The 13,379-nt window shown below is 32.4% G+C and overlaps 1 protein-coding gene and 1 non-coding gene across 3 annotated transcripts; one reads left to right on the top strand and one right to left on the bottom strand.

Annotated features, from left to right (window-relative positions):
- Positions 1-3,932: 3,932 nt before the first annotated feature.
- Positions 3,933-4,004, bottom strand: TRNAT-CGU (transfer RNA threonine (anticodon CGU)). Its single transcript has one exon. It is a non-coding gene; the product is annotated as a tRNA-Thr (tRNA).
- A 253-nt stretch (positions 4,005-4,257) lies between these two features.
- LOC101265408 (uncharacterized) lies at positions 4,258-12,762 on the top strand. 2 transcript variants are annotated; one of them, XM_004252205.5, is made up of 6 exons: positions 4,258-4,950; positions 6,575-6,675; positions 7,330-7,427; positions 10,347-10,558; positions 11,929-11,976; positions 12,346-12,762. In XM_004252205.5, the coding sequence occupies exons 1-5, from the start codon at positions 4,446-4,448 to the stop codon at positions 11,970-11,972; spliced, it is 960 nt and encodes a 319-aa protein (XP_004252253.1). In that variant the 5' UTR covers positions 4,258-4,445; the 3' UTR covers positions 11,973-11,976; positions 12,346-12,762. The 2 variants fall into 2 exon arrangements, with proteins under 2 accessions (XP_004252253.1, XP_019067163.1); XM_019211618.3 differs by having other exon boundaries at positions 12,245-12,762.
- The last annotated feature ends 617 nt before the right edge of the window (positions 12,763-13,379 follow it).

Raw genomic sequence — 13,379 nt, 5'->3', positions numbered from 1 at the left:
TAATAAAATAAAAAGTAAGAAACAAAAAAAAAACGTAAAAAAAAAGAAGTAACCAAAAAAAAAATTAAAAAAGGAGAAAAAGACAAAATCTAAAAAAAAAAGAAAAAAAGAAAAAGGAGAGAAATAGATTTTACAAAAAAAAATGAAACAAAATTAAAAAAGAAAATTAAAAAATAAAACAAAAATGTACGAAAAAAAAGAGACAATGTTGTTTCATTAAAAAAAAAAAAGATATTCCTAATCTATTTAGGATTTTTTTGATAAAACTAACTTCAAATCTTATAAAATTTTACTTTTTTTTATTTTAAATCTAAAATAAATAAACAAACAAATAATCATAAATTGACTTGAACTAATTACACAAAAAAAAAAGACCCTTTAAAATAAATAAGTCAGTTTCAAATAAGTTTAGAATAAATCTGAGGATAAATAACAATTTTGTTATTAAGTTTAAATAATACAATGTCCAAAAATTAAGTTAAGTCATACTAAAGTTAATATAGCGACCGTGCCAGAACCACGGGACTCGAGGGGTGCCTAACACCTTCCCCTCGATCAACAAGATTCCTTACCTGAATTTCTAGTTCGCAGACCAATAAAAAATAGAGTCAAATTTTCTTTTGATTAGGGATTTTAAAAAAAGGTGACTTGGAACACTGAAACTCAATTCCAAGTGACGACTCTAAATAATAATTATCCCTTTTCAAAACGTCACTTTAATTGGAAAAACTCTTTTTCTTTCAAAAAATAAAAATAAAAAATAATTGGAAAAAAAAAGGGTGTGACAATTATAACTCTCAGAAACTTACCAGGCCTGTAAAGGGAGATAAATGATAATAACAAATCAAGTGGAAAAACAGTAAATCATTTCATAGAATAGTGTCTAATACAGGGAGGATTCGATTGAACCAACTGTCTATTTAGAGGAGAATACATAATAAGTAGTATGTGAGCATAGGCATTTAGAAATTGGGAGCCGTCAGCACATAACAACACCAATTAATAAAGTAGGCAATGCATTTTTATGTATACACAACGGATACCCAAAAAGAGTCAAAGCTTGATCAAGGATGGCGTGACTCCTCAAAGCTTAGGCATGTAGGTAGCTTTTATATAGTGGAGGCAATTCAAAAGAAAAGTCAAGCGTTTATTATAAGTAAAGGGAAGAAAGTGGAAGTTTTCGACACATTCTTACTAAAAACAACTAAAGAAACTGACAGAGCAAAGTAGTTAGTCGAATATAATTGTAGTAAAAACGAAAAATTGACACTTACAATAGTGTAGGAAGTTCAAAACACTTGTGAGCAGTAATGACAAGTACACGTGCATGAACCTGAAAGAGGGCAGTCAAAGTTGGTAGCTCAGTTTAGATAATTACAGAAGACTTTAGCAACACAAATATGAAGACAATACCAGTTGTATGAAGAAGTAAAGTAGTACTATTTGTTCCAACTATGTGATGCATTTTCCTTTTAATTTTTTTTTTGTAAAAAACGATATCATACTTTTAATATCATCAGTTTTTTCATACTGTGAAACCCATAGGAAAAATAAAAGAAAATTTGGGGATAAAACCCATCCTAATCAGACCACACAAAACTTGGCAAAATTGTGAATTATACAAAGAAAGTCTTGATTTTTCAATTGTGACATTTTTGCAAACATCTTGTGTGCATTACAAATATCAATGTTGAAAATCGCTCACCCTTTTCTATTTTTCCTTTCTGCATGAGTCTCTAAAAGCCCATATTCTTTCACTACATGTTCTTCCTAAACTACCTGAATTAGCAAATTTCATCGTATTTTCACTTCTATTTTTCAGTTAAGAAAATAAAAACTTGAAGAAAAAAAATCAAACCTTGTATGCTAAATCATCAGGTTGAAGAAAGTACTTCCTCAATCTCAACTTAGGGTTGTTCCCTAATTCGCAATTCATTAAATTATTTAATTTTGAACTTTAACATTTAGTCAAATCAGATACACTTCTTTCTAATTTCGATCAAATAACATCATATGACAATAAAGAGTAATAATCGGAAATAAATAGATAGGCAAATTATCAACAGGATCCAAAATCAAAACCAAAATAAAAATGAAAGTTTCAATGAAGTTTAATCAAAGCACTTAGAAGAAGATGATGAGAAAGCAAAGAAAAACAATGAGAGAGAAAAAGCAAAGTGAAAGATTTCCCATTTTTATAAGAAAATCGTTGCCCATACAACATTTTCATAAAAAAAACTTTTAAATCGCTATCTAGGATGCGATTTTAGAGGGACATTTATTTTTACTTTTTTTTTGAAAAATCGTTGTTACTTTGTGGAACTCTTTTTGGTGCCATGCTAGGCAACTATATATAATTAATAATTTTTTTAAATATAATTGGCAGAAAATTAAAATAAAAAACAAATCACTTTAAAAAAATAATTGGCAGAAAATTTCGAAAAACAAATCACTTTAAAAAAATAATTGGCAGGAAATTAAAAAAAACAAATTATTCAAAAAAAAGTGCATAAAATCATTGTCTAACACATCGATTTTACAAAAAAAAGAAATTGCCCATAAAAATCCTACCTACACAATGATTTTCAAAATTTTTTTTTTATAAAAACGCTGCTGTTGCAGCAATTTTAACTTTTTTTTTAAAAAAAAAAACTTTCAAAAACGCTGCATTGGCAGCTATGTTTTTTTTTTAAAAAAAGAAAAAGAATATGGACAAAATTGCTGATAGGTCAGCGATTTTTGAAAATAAAATCGCTGTATTAGTAGTGATTTTATCCTTTTGGTTAGAAAAGAAATTGATATACCCATTTAGTATTTTTGATTTTTTTTTTTTTGCCTTTTAGGCTTTAGACTCAAAGAAAAAAGGGGAAGCTCACCTGGAGCAAGAAACCAGAACTTTGATGTGTTTTGATCATGCATATTTTGTGCTGGGAAAGAAAGAAATATACACGCGTTAAACAAATAGACTGAAGCAATCCATAACCAATGGCATAGGTCCACATTTATAGTACAACCGAACTAACTTTGTGTACCATTCTTAATTGTTATGTTCGGTCACACCAAAGTCTCATTTCTACATATGAGAGATATAATTAGCTAGATAATCTAATTGTCTTAGCAATTTAAATTTAACATAATTTGCATACGTTCAGTTTTACGTTTTGGACATTATAATATTCATATTTTATCAAATTATTTTATACATCTTACAATTAATTTCAATTTTTCATATTATTACCGATTGAATTTCATTCTTTTTTTTAATTATTATTTTTACATTATAAACTTATGTTCTTAAGTATCTTTCAAAATATAAGTAAAGAAAAAAGATAAAAAGTAAAAAATTGAGTAGAATAATAAGATGAAATCAAATTTGAATTTTGATCTATTTAATTGATTTTGTACTAAAAACTCTTTCATACTCAAATATAATGTGAAAAGATAAATTTATACCTTAAATGTAACATTTTATGACCATGTAGCACCGCAAATTACCTAGTATTTTTATTTAAAACTAAAAAAAATTACCCCGTCCCGTGACCCACAATCAAAATAAAAAAGTTATTTATCTTTTTATTATGTAATATAAAAAAAAATAAGTAAAAAGTAAAAAATAAAAAAATGTGAATCGGTAACAAATGGTTACATTGTGGTTAAAGAAAAGAACAAACAAAATAAAAGAGTCATTTATCTTTTTGTTATGTATAATAAATAAAAATAAGTAAAAAGTCAAAAATGAATAAATATAAAAAAATAGAAATTTGTGACTCGGTAGCAAATGGTCACATTGTGGTTAAAGAAAAGAATTTACTTAAATAATCAAAATTCCTAATGATTTTCTGAATTCTAAACAATAGTAGAATACTTTATTAAGTATAAATATTATTACAAAAAATTACAACAGTAAATATAATATAAATATTATTAAAAGGAGCCCCCGGCGAGGATCGAACTCGCGGCCTTTCGCTTACGAAGCGAACGCAATACCACTATGCTACGGAGGCCTCTTTGTTAACTAGTTTCGTCATTTATAATTTTAGTTCTGTACTAAGGACGCCCCAACAAGAAAATTTTATTAGATAAAAACACAATGAAGAACTTCAATTTTTTTTCACCAAATCAAAATTTGTGTAGATAATTATAAAAAGTATGAAATACAATATATTGTTATTTTAAAATATATTATATTATTTCATTTATTTTATCAAGATAAATATTTTATTTTAATATATATATATATATATCCAATAAATATTTGTTATAGCTGCGAAAAAATGGGTAGTATTTATATATAGTTTTTGTTGACATTACAATTTATACATAAGAAGTACAATTTTTTTTCTTCACTGTTCTCATTTGTTTCTCGTCTTCCTCTTGTTTAGTCGTCGTCTTTAAAACTCTCCATTTCACTTGTCAATTGTTTACTCACAAGTCCATAAATCTCCATGGATTTCTGGCAAAAAGCTCGGAGTTTCGCTGAAGAAGCAGCAAAGCGTACCCATGAATTCACTATAGAAGCCGCTAATCGTTCACAGGACCTAACCATTGGTTCCTCAAAACTCTCTGACGTTGTTCTAGAAGCATCCAAACGATCCAAAGAATTCGCTGCTGAGGCATCTAAGAGATCCAAAGAAATTGCCGTTGAGGCTTCCAAACGATCTAAAGAAATTGCTGTTGAAGCTTCTAAACGCGCCGATGTTATTGTTTCCGAAGCTTCTAAACGAGCCGATCAGATCAAAGTTGATGCGCTCAAACGCGCTGAACAGATCAAGTTTCAAATTCCTTCTTCTGCGCTTTCTCACATTGTAGATTCTTCGCCATCTCCGACGACTCAAACGGCATTGCCTGCACCTACGCCTGCCGATCTCCTGAAATTTGGAGTTACCGATGACTTGAGAGAATTCGTTAAGGGGATTACCATTAATACGTTTCAGGATTTTCCACTTGAAGGTAATTTACTCTATCTACTTGATTTTCATGTTACCAGCGCATGTATTGTACTGGAAAAACTATAATATTTCATTTTCGGAGTGAATGTATGTTAAAGAGATTTACCATATTGAGGATATTACATTTAGCTTATGTCAAAATTTCAATCTGATTTTTCTGATAGTAGGAAATGGCGAAGACCATTTTTATTATTATATTTTGCTATTTGGGGAACTATAACTGTACACATATGAAATGTTTTATGGCAGTGGTAAATATGGACATACAACAAAGAAACAACTAGAAGCTCTAGAGAAACTAGGTTTATCGTTTAGTGTTATACAGGAGTTTATACCTACAAGAACATGTTCAAATTGTTTTGGAGTAACCACTACATTCGGCAGTCATTTCATTTATTTGAGATTACTGACAGTATCACTTTTATTTTGAATAGCCCGTATATTCGTTATGTTTATTTTATTACTGCATGTATAATTTACACATGCATAATGATGACACACTATACAGAGGCAAACCAAGTATGTTCAGGAACACACTTTGTTAATATTCTTCTCTAGCATGACGTAAGACGTATAATTTGATCGTTGGGTTACCATTTGAACCATGTGAGATTGGCATCATTAATTTTTAAAGGTGGTAGTAAAATAGTATTAACCTTGAAATCCATTAGTTTGGTTCATCTATGACCTAGCTTAGATCTACAATAGATGCACAACGTTGTTTCATTTACTAGTCTTGACAACCAATTGTATGTTATTACCAGTAGAAAATCCTAACTGTGCTTATATTCTATTTATTTACTCATCCCATTTATATACTTTCTTAATATTCAAATGGTTAAGTCATACATTACACTTAATACCCCTTATCCTTCTTGGAAGTAATGAGTTATATAAATGTCATTGTGCTTGTTTTTGGATAAATAACCCTGCAAAATTTGCATATGGAACATGCCAATTCCAAAGCATTGGTATTGGACACTGTTGGTTGCACCTCTTATAGGAACTGCAAAGTTTGATAGGTATGGGTGGAATTAGATAAAATTATGAAGCGTTAGCAGTTAGCTAAAGAAAAGGTGTATGTGGAAGCAACTCTTTCCTGTTTTCATTTCCTGAATTCTAATAGCAAAAACCAATTTCTATGAAAATAAAACTCGATACATGTGTTTTTGAGATTCTCATCTCATGCAATAATTTATAGAGCTGGCCATTTGTAATATATGGCAGAAAATTTGTTCCAAATTGTGATTTTCCTTCATTTATCAACAACTACTAATATCATGCCTCCATCCCAAGCTAGTTGGAGTAAGCTATATGGATCCTTAATATCTGAACACTCTATTTGGACCCATTTAATTTCACTCAGTAAGCTATTATGGGATTTATCATAAATATACTTGTTTTAGTAACCGTTAACATACCACACTCCTCCTCCTTAGTCTAGGCTTGGGACCAGGCTATATGAGCTAGCTCTCATGGCAGTATTCTATCAAAACAAAAATTTAATTTACCTTACAATTCCTAATGATTCTTCTATGCTTAATCTCACTTTCCCTTGTTTATCTCCTTTCAGTCGCCTATTGTCTAAACGAACATTTTAACTGAAGTATGTCTTTGGTGTGCAGATGATTCAGTGATCTCTGATATTCCTACAGTCTCAAATGTTCGGCAGGATCTTACAGAATTTCAGGAAAAACACGCAAAGTTTGTTCTTTCATCTGTCAAGGTATGACTTCTGTTGTTCCTTATTAAACTAGGGGGGTACTACTTTGGTTGTTATCATCCTCACAGAGTAGGTCAGTCAATCGACTACATGTCAGTTCCAACCTAGTTTGGAGTCAGCTATAGTAATCTTCTTTATTCATTTCTCACAATCTGTCCCATTTCATAATATACAGGTCAGAGCATATTGGTGAATTCAATATTAAGATAATAACATTGGTTTTAAGTTTGTCATCAACCTATTATATCCCTCTCATTTATCTGTACTTACTACTGTTAATCCTTGGGGAGCTCACATAGAGTTACCCACTCAGAGTTATTATTTAAGTAGATAAGTCTTATGCACTTGTGCTTAATCAAGTGTAAATCTCAAGGGTCTCAATGTTTGTTGCTTTATTTTGTGTTTTGAATTTAGAAGTTCACTGACTCTCCTGGTCAGCTTCTTTTGTCAGTTCATGGGACATGACAATTTTTGTTGAGTACTTTATAATCTGCTATTTTGAATTTTGTAATCTGCTTTTTTGAATTTTGCTGCTGAATGTATCTTTTTTGATTTTTAGGTCACAATGTGGGATTTTTGTCTGATAAACAAAAAGAAAAGTATACTGTCTCAGAAGTTGTCATTGTTAATAAGAGCATTACTGTGGTGTGTTTGCAGGAAATTTCAAAGCTAAGATATGAGTTATGCCCACGGATAATGAAGGAAAGGAAGTTCTGGAGAATCTACTTTATTTTAGTTAACAGTCATGTGGCCCCGTAAGTACCTCACTGGAGATCTTTCATTTCATGTCACATAGTAATCTCTTACACAAACCGACCTAATTCTGTCTGTATTTCTGGAGTATGTTGGGATGCTATACAGTAATGCAGAATCATGTTGGCTTTTTAATAGGGAAGGTTTCAGTATAAAAGAGCTTGTCTTATTTAGGACTAAGGGATGAAGATTTTTGTTTTTTGATGTCAAGGGAAACCCACAGCCGCTGCCCTCTGGGTGCGCACAGGGTAAAGCCCCCCGCTCAATGCAATATCTCGCAAACCACATAGGAGAGGTAACCTCCACTAGGCAAGACGATGCAACGAGCTCGACCCAGAAGGCAAACCTCTTGCTTTCTCTGGCATGGGGTTTCAAACTTGAGATATCCAACATGGAAGTCCCAAGCCCAAACCATTGGACCACCCCGAAGGGTAAGGGGATGAAGATTTTGACAGTTCATTAAGAAGAGAATGTAACCTTTCCAAGGGTTCCAATAGTGGGAATAGACTAGGCTAATTGTTTGACGATTACTAGTGCCATTCTCATTTCGTCTGATGTAGTGGAAGGGCCACCTGAATTGTTTTTTTCTAACCAGTTTCTTTTCATTTTTCTTACTTTAAAAAAATAAGAAGGGAACACGTAAGATGACTGTAAAATGATGCACGGTGTGATTTCAGTGATAATAAATGCCAAGGATGTTAATGTGAAAATAAAGTTTCTTAGCTTATCTGTTTTTATTAGGATAAGACATCTGAATACACATCTGCATATTAAAAAGTTGTGTTAAGATCTGAATGCTAAATAATTTGATTGTTTGTTTTTTAATATTTGAATATGTAAAATTTGTCTTTATTTAAACTTAAAAATTAATAAATATAGAATTTGAATAAAATATGAAATTAATCTAATACTATATCAACCAAATATCATTCAAAAATTATATGATTATTGGTTGTGGTGATGACTAGTGGTGGTGGTTGTGAGTGTATATTGAGGATGGTGTTGAGGGTAGTAGCTAGTGATAATGTGGTGGGTAGTAGAAGCTGGTGGTAGCAGTTAGTGGTGGCGTTGATAGTTGGATGATAGTAATAGCTAATGGTGTTGATGAATGACAATGGTGGCTGGCAATATATTATGGTGATCGATGGTGGTAATCTTCGCTAGTGATCAATGGTTGTTGTGATAATGGTGGTTAGTGGTGATGATGTTTTGAACTTGTGGTGATGGCTGATTGTAGTGATCGAGAACTGTGGTGGTAGTTAATGATGGTGGGTGGCAACGGCAGTAGTTTGATAATGATGGGCCTGGTGGTAGCGGTGAATGAATTGAAATTGGCGAACTGTCATCGTTGATATTTTTTTAAGAAAATAGACATCTAAATGCTATTAAGACTTCATTACAAATCTTAATCCATAAGACCCATTAAGTGGTTGTAACATTAAAAACATACTTCATGGTTAAGATCGAAGCTAATGACTAAGATTAAGACTAAGATTTGAATGATTAAGATTAAGACCTTAGTGCTAATGAAGTCAGTTCCTTGGTAAATCTGATGGTGTATCTCAGCAAATATAATTGCTTTACACCTCCAAAAGCCATAGATATATTACATTCTACACATTCTATTGGTTCGTTCGGGACATGCAGGAATGTCTTTGAGCTTAAGCAACTCAAGTAAAGAATTCAGGTGATCCTTCTGCACTTTCTCTGATGAACTCCCATAATCCAAAAGAAGGTAATCATTCAATGGTAATGAAAACTCGAAGATCTCTCATGAGGTTAGACAATCTTGACCAAAAACCCTGAACCAAAGGCTAGTGCAAGAGTAATTTAAATGGAATAACAAATTTTCTTCTAACAATATTTCATGAGTTTGCTTGACTGTGATGCAATAGATGCCATTTATGTGAGGCTTGGACAGAATCTGTCAACCAGCTATTCGTTAACTGACCATGGCTTTACAACTGTGGCAGTGCTTCCTCATTATGTTTGTTGTTAAGTCATATAAGCCCAGAACAGTATAGGATTTAAAACTGTGCTGGTATAATAAATAGTTTGGCAAGGAGAGAAACGATATTGGGACATAATCTGCATCTGCTGCATGCTGATGAAGAAGTGAATCAGTGGGTTTTTCAAAGCAAAGCTGATGGCATTTCTCAGTTAAAGTGCTTATGTCTTTCCTTTAGATTTTTGGTGTAAGATGAGTTATGTCGATAATGTGAAAAGCGTAATGAATATTTTTAGTTTCCTAGCTAGAAAGGAAATTGGGTTTCAGTTATCAGGTGTATACACTTCATACTATCTTAAGTGCCTCTCTACTCAATTTTATTTTACGTATTAAAAATAATAATAATGATTCGATGAATTTAGGAATAATTCCTTTATCGTTGTAACAAATTGGTGGTGTGCTAACATGCCAATGAAGACCTTGTAGAGGCTTTAAGCTAAGAGTGAGCTTTGCCTTTCAAATAAAAGCACAAGGTAAGGCATTTTAAATAGCTAATTGAAGCATATAGCTGCTTTCCCAAGGAAAGTGAGGGGACATGGTAAAATAGGAAAGAATATTTGGTCACATGCCTAAATATAGAAAGCCTGAATTGTGTTCTTTATAACCATGGTGTCCGGGTCAGCTCGCGTGCACCTCGACTAATTTCACTGGGTATCTACTATCTCCCACCAGCTCAAGTACTGGATACCTTTGTCCATTGTCCACCAAGGCTTGGAAGAAATCACCTAGTGTTTTTTCCTCCACCGGGATTTGAACTTGTGACCTCATGGTTCTCAAACCCATTTCATTGACCACTAGGCCTCACTCTTAGGTGCAAAAAACCTCAATCTTCTTCTACTTACAAGTATGCTTTCTTGAATTTAGCCCATATTAGTAGTAAGAGCTTCACTAATTTAAGTTACATCTGAATTAGGTATGAAAAGAAATACACGGAAGAGGCCAAGGCCGAAATAATATCTGTTGAAAAGGCTCAAGTTGAGAGTGAAAAGGAGGTTTCTTTAGCTGGAACAATTTGTAAACCAGTGACTGAGGCAACTGCCCAGAAAAATAAGAAGGCAACCTCATCAACATCAGACCAGGATTTGGATGTTTTTCTCCTTGGAGAAGACAGTGATGATGGACCAGGTACTCTATTTACACTACAACATATTTCCAACAGTGGATTGTGCTTTCCTTGTTTCGCAATTCAGGAAAAACATAGTTTTGTAGTCAATCTTTCTTTCCCTGTTCTTTGCATGTGTCACTTCTCTAACAAAAAGGAAATCAAAAGGAAATAAATCAGAAGTAAGGTTAGACTAAACAGACCAGCTCAGTCTTTTGTTGTATATTAGATAGGTATCATTTCCATTTTTTAGTACTCCATCCATCGCAGTTTCTTTGTCTTACTTCCCTTTTTAGTATATTTCAAAAAGAATGCCTCGTTCCTAATTTGGCAACATGTTAATTCCAATATCCCACTTGATATATCCAAGGCCACAAGATGAAAGGGCAATGCATTGTTGGATTGATAAAAACTGTTTTTACAATTTGTGTCCAATATAATTGTGGTAGTTATATACATTAGTTTTCCAAAATTATAATGAATTAATGATAATATTCTCATAAAAAGGATAATAGTAATAACTGTTAGAATCGTTCCTCTGTAAATTGTTAAATTTTAGTTTGTATACATGTTGTGTCCAGTCCACTCAAGTTTGTATCTAAAGTCTGTTGCCATCATGAATAAAGAAAATAATTTTAGAAAGCAATTATTTTCATGCAGTTATTTTTAGCCGTCTTAAATCCACATTTACCATCTCTGCTTGTAATCATTTAAGTTATGTTCGTATTTAGGATAACTAGTACCATATGCATACATGTCATGATGCAGAACATCTGGAAGACAATTTCAGAGAACCCAAACAAGAGCATAAAACATAATCAGATGCATACAGTGTGCACCAAAGATCTGCAAGACAATGTCAGAAAACCCAATCAACAACATAAAACTTAAACATCTCGTTTTCATTCTAATGTCTTTCTTTATACATCTTTCTTTTCAAGTATTGCTTCCTTTCAATAACGTTCACTACTATAAATTATTGCAAATGTCCTCATAACATTAGTAAATACATGATAATCTCTATTTTTCTTTGCAGAAGCTATAAATGTTCACTCCGGTAACCACCAAAAAATGATTTTAATTTCTGTGCTGTATAATTACTGAGATGGCTGAAGTATTTTAGTCCAATTTGCCAATCCAATCATGTTCTAGATATATGTTGCTTAAATTGGCTGACAGGCTTCTCTAATTTTATGAGTGTCACTATAACCATTTTTAGTTTTATATTTCATGTCCATTCTCTTGCTTTTCAAGATTGAATGTGTTGTTCATTTTAAGGTTTGCTTTTTTTGTTGCTGTTGATGAATCTAATTCGTGGTTAGGGAAATTAAAGTAGAATTGAAAGAAATTCTGAATGATCAAGGTACGTTGACTATCCTGTTTTATTTTTCAGATGATGGGGATGATGCCTTTGATGATGATTTTGATAAGATATAGATTGGTGAGTTTTATTTCTGTTCTGTTTAAAAATAAATACTTTACCACTGACTTATTTGTCTGCCCCTCAAATAACATAAGTTGAGGGTTGAAACGATAAGTCAGCAACTTTGACATGTTTGAATCAAACACAAGAAATAGCTGTGTGAACTATGTAATGCAAGTAGTGCTTCTGATGGGAGGGAACTTTCAGTATGTAAAACAAATACTATAAGGTGGACATCTAAACCGTGGATAACTTAGCTCTGTGTGTTTGTATGTTTGTTGAGAAGGTTGGAAGGGGTGAGTTTCCGCCAGTCAAGGTCTTACGATTCTAGAGTGGGTTGTAGCACTTGTTTATGTGGTAGGTCTGCTAACTTGGACGAGTCTGCAGGAAGCTCTCAACATTGAAAGTCTGCATAGCAATGGCTGCCTTGCGCTCAGGAAGCTTGGGGATGAAGTCCTTCTGGATGAGTTATATTCCTATGGAGTAGCATGATGAAGCCAGCTACATCAATTAGTCAATGCTCACCATATTCCACTCCCTCTATTCTTCCACAGTGGGTTGTTGCATTTTATTGTTATTTATTCTGTGATGTATTCTTTACGTACTGGAAATACAGAAAAAAGGTGGAAAATGGAGGTCAAATAGTATATGATGGTATTTGGAGCTGTAAATTAGAGTTGTTTTTATTGTGTTTATGCTGTATTAGCAACAATTATTCATTAGATATCTACTTTTATATAGTGATAGTGAACAACAGTAGATTCGAGATGCTATGTTTTCTATATGTCTAATTGCTTTTATCAATTGTGTTTTGGTTCGATCTTTCGCAATGAGTGTCGGTGCTCTTTGCTTAGGGTGTCAATCGATTAATATATTGTCTTTTTTTGTGAAAAACTATTGTTAATTTCTACATGTATAATATTTGGGTAGGGTCAGTCCATCATCAGTGGGGAGGATTTTGGATTTGGTGGTTTTGGGGTTAGAAATCAAACGGGGAAAAAGAATCATGTTAGCATTTTAAGTGGCATATGATATTAGTAGAAAATAAAATAAAAATTCCAATTTTGTGTAGCTGCCACTGACCAACTATCCCATGTTGTGAAGTGGAAGGAATGTAATGTTTTGGGAATAAACATGGTAGAAAGTTTATAATACCTAGTTATTGACAAATTTATATATGACGGAAGATGTGAGAAAACTAATTCCAACACAATGGTGTTAAAAGGGGCATGCAAAATTGGCTACTTCAGGAACAAACAAATACTCATGTGTTTCGACCTGATAGAAGATTTTGTAAACATTATGTCATAAACAATGACGTTCGTAAGATATTTTTTTGGAAAAATAACTTAAATACACAACTATAATTTTTATATTCTCCAATTTTTCCTACTTTTTTTAAATATTACATAATTCCCTTT

This window comes from Solanum lycopersicum, chromosome 12 (assembly GCF_036512215.1).
Source record: "Solanum lycopersicum chromosome 12, SLM_r2.1".
In the NCBI taxonomy this organism is placed as follows: Eukaryota; Viridiplantae; Streptophyta; class Magnoliopsida; order Solanales; family Solanaceae; genus Solanum; species Solanum lycopersicum.
Note: the sequence above shows the minus strand (reverse complement) of the source record. Positions and strands in the feature narration are given on the sequence as shown.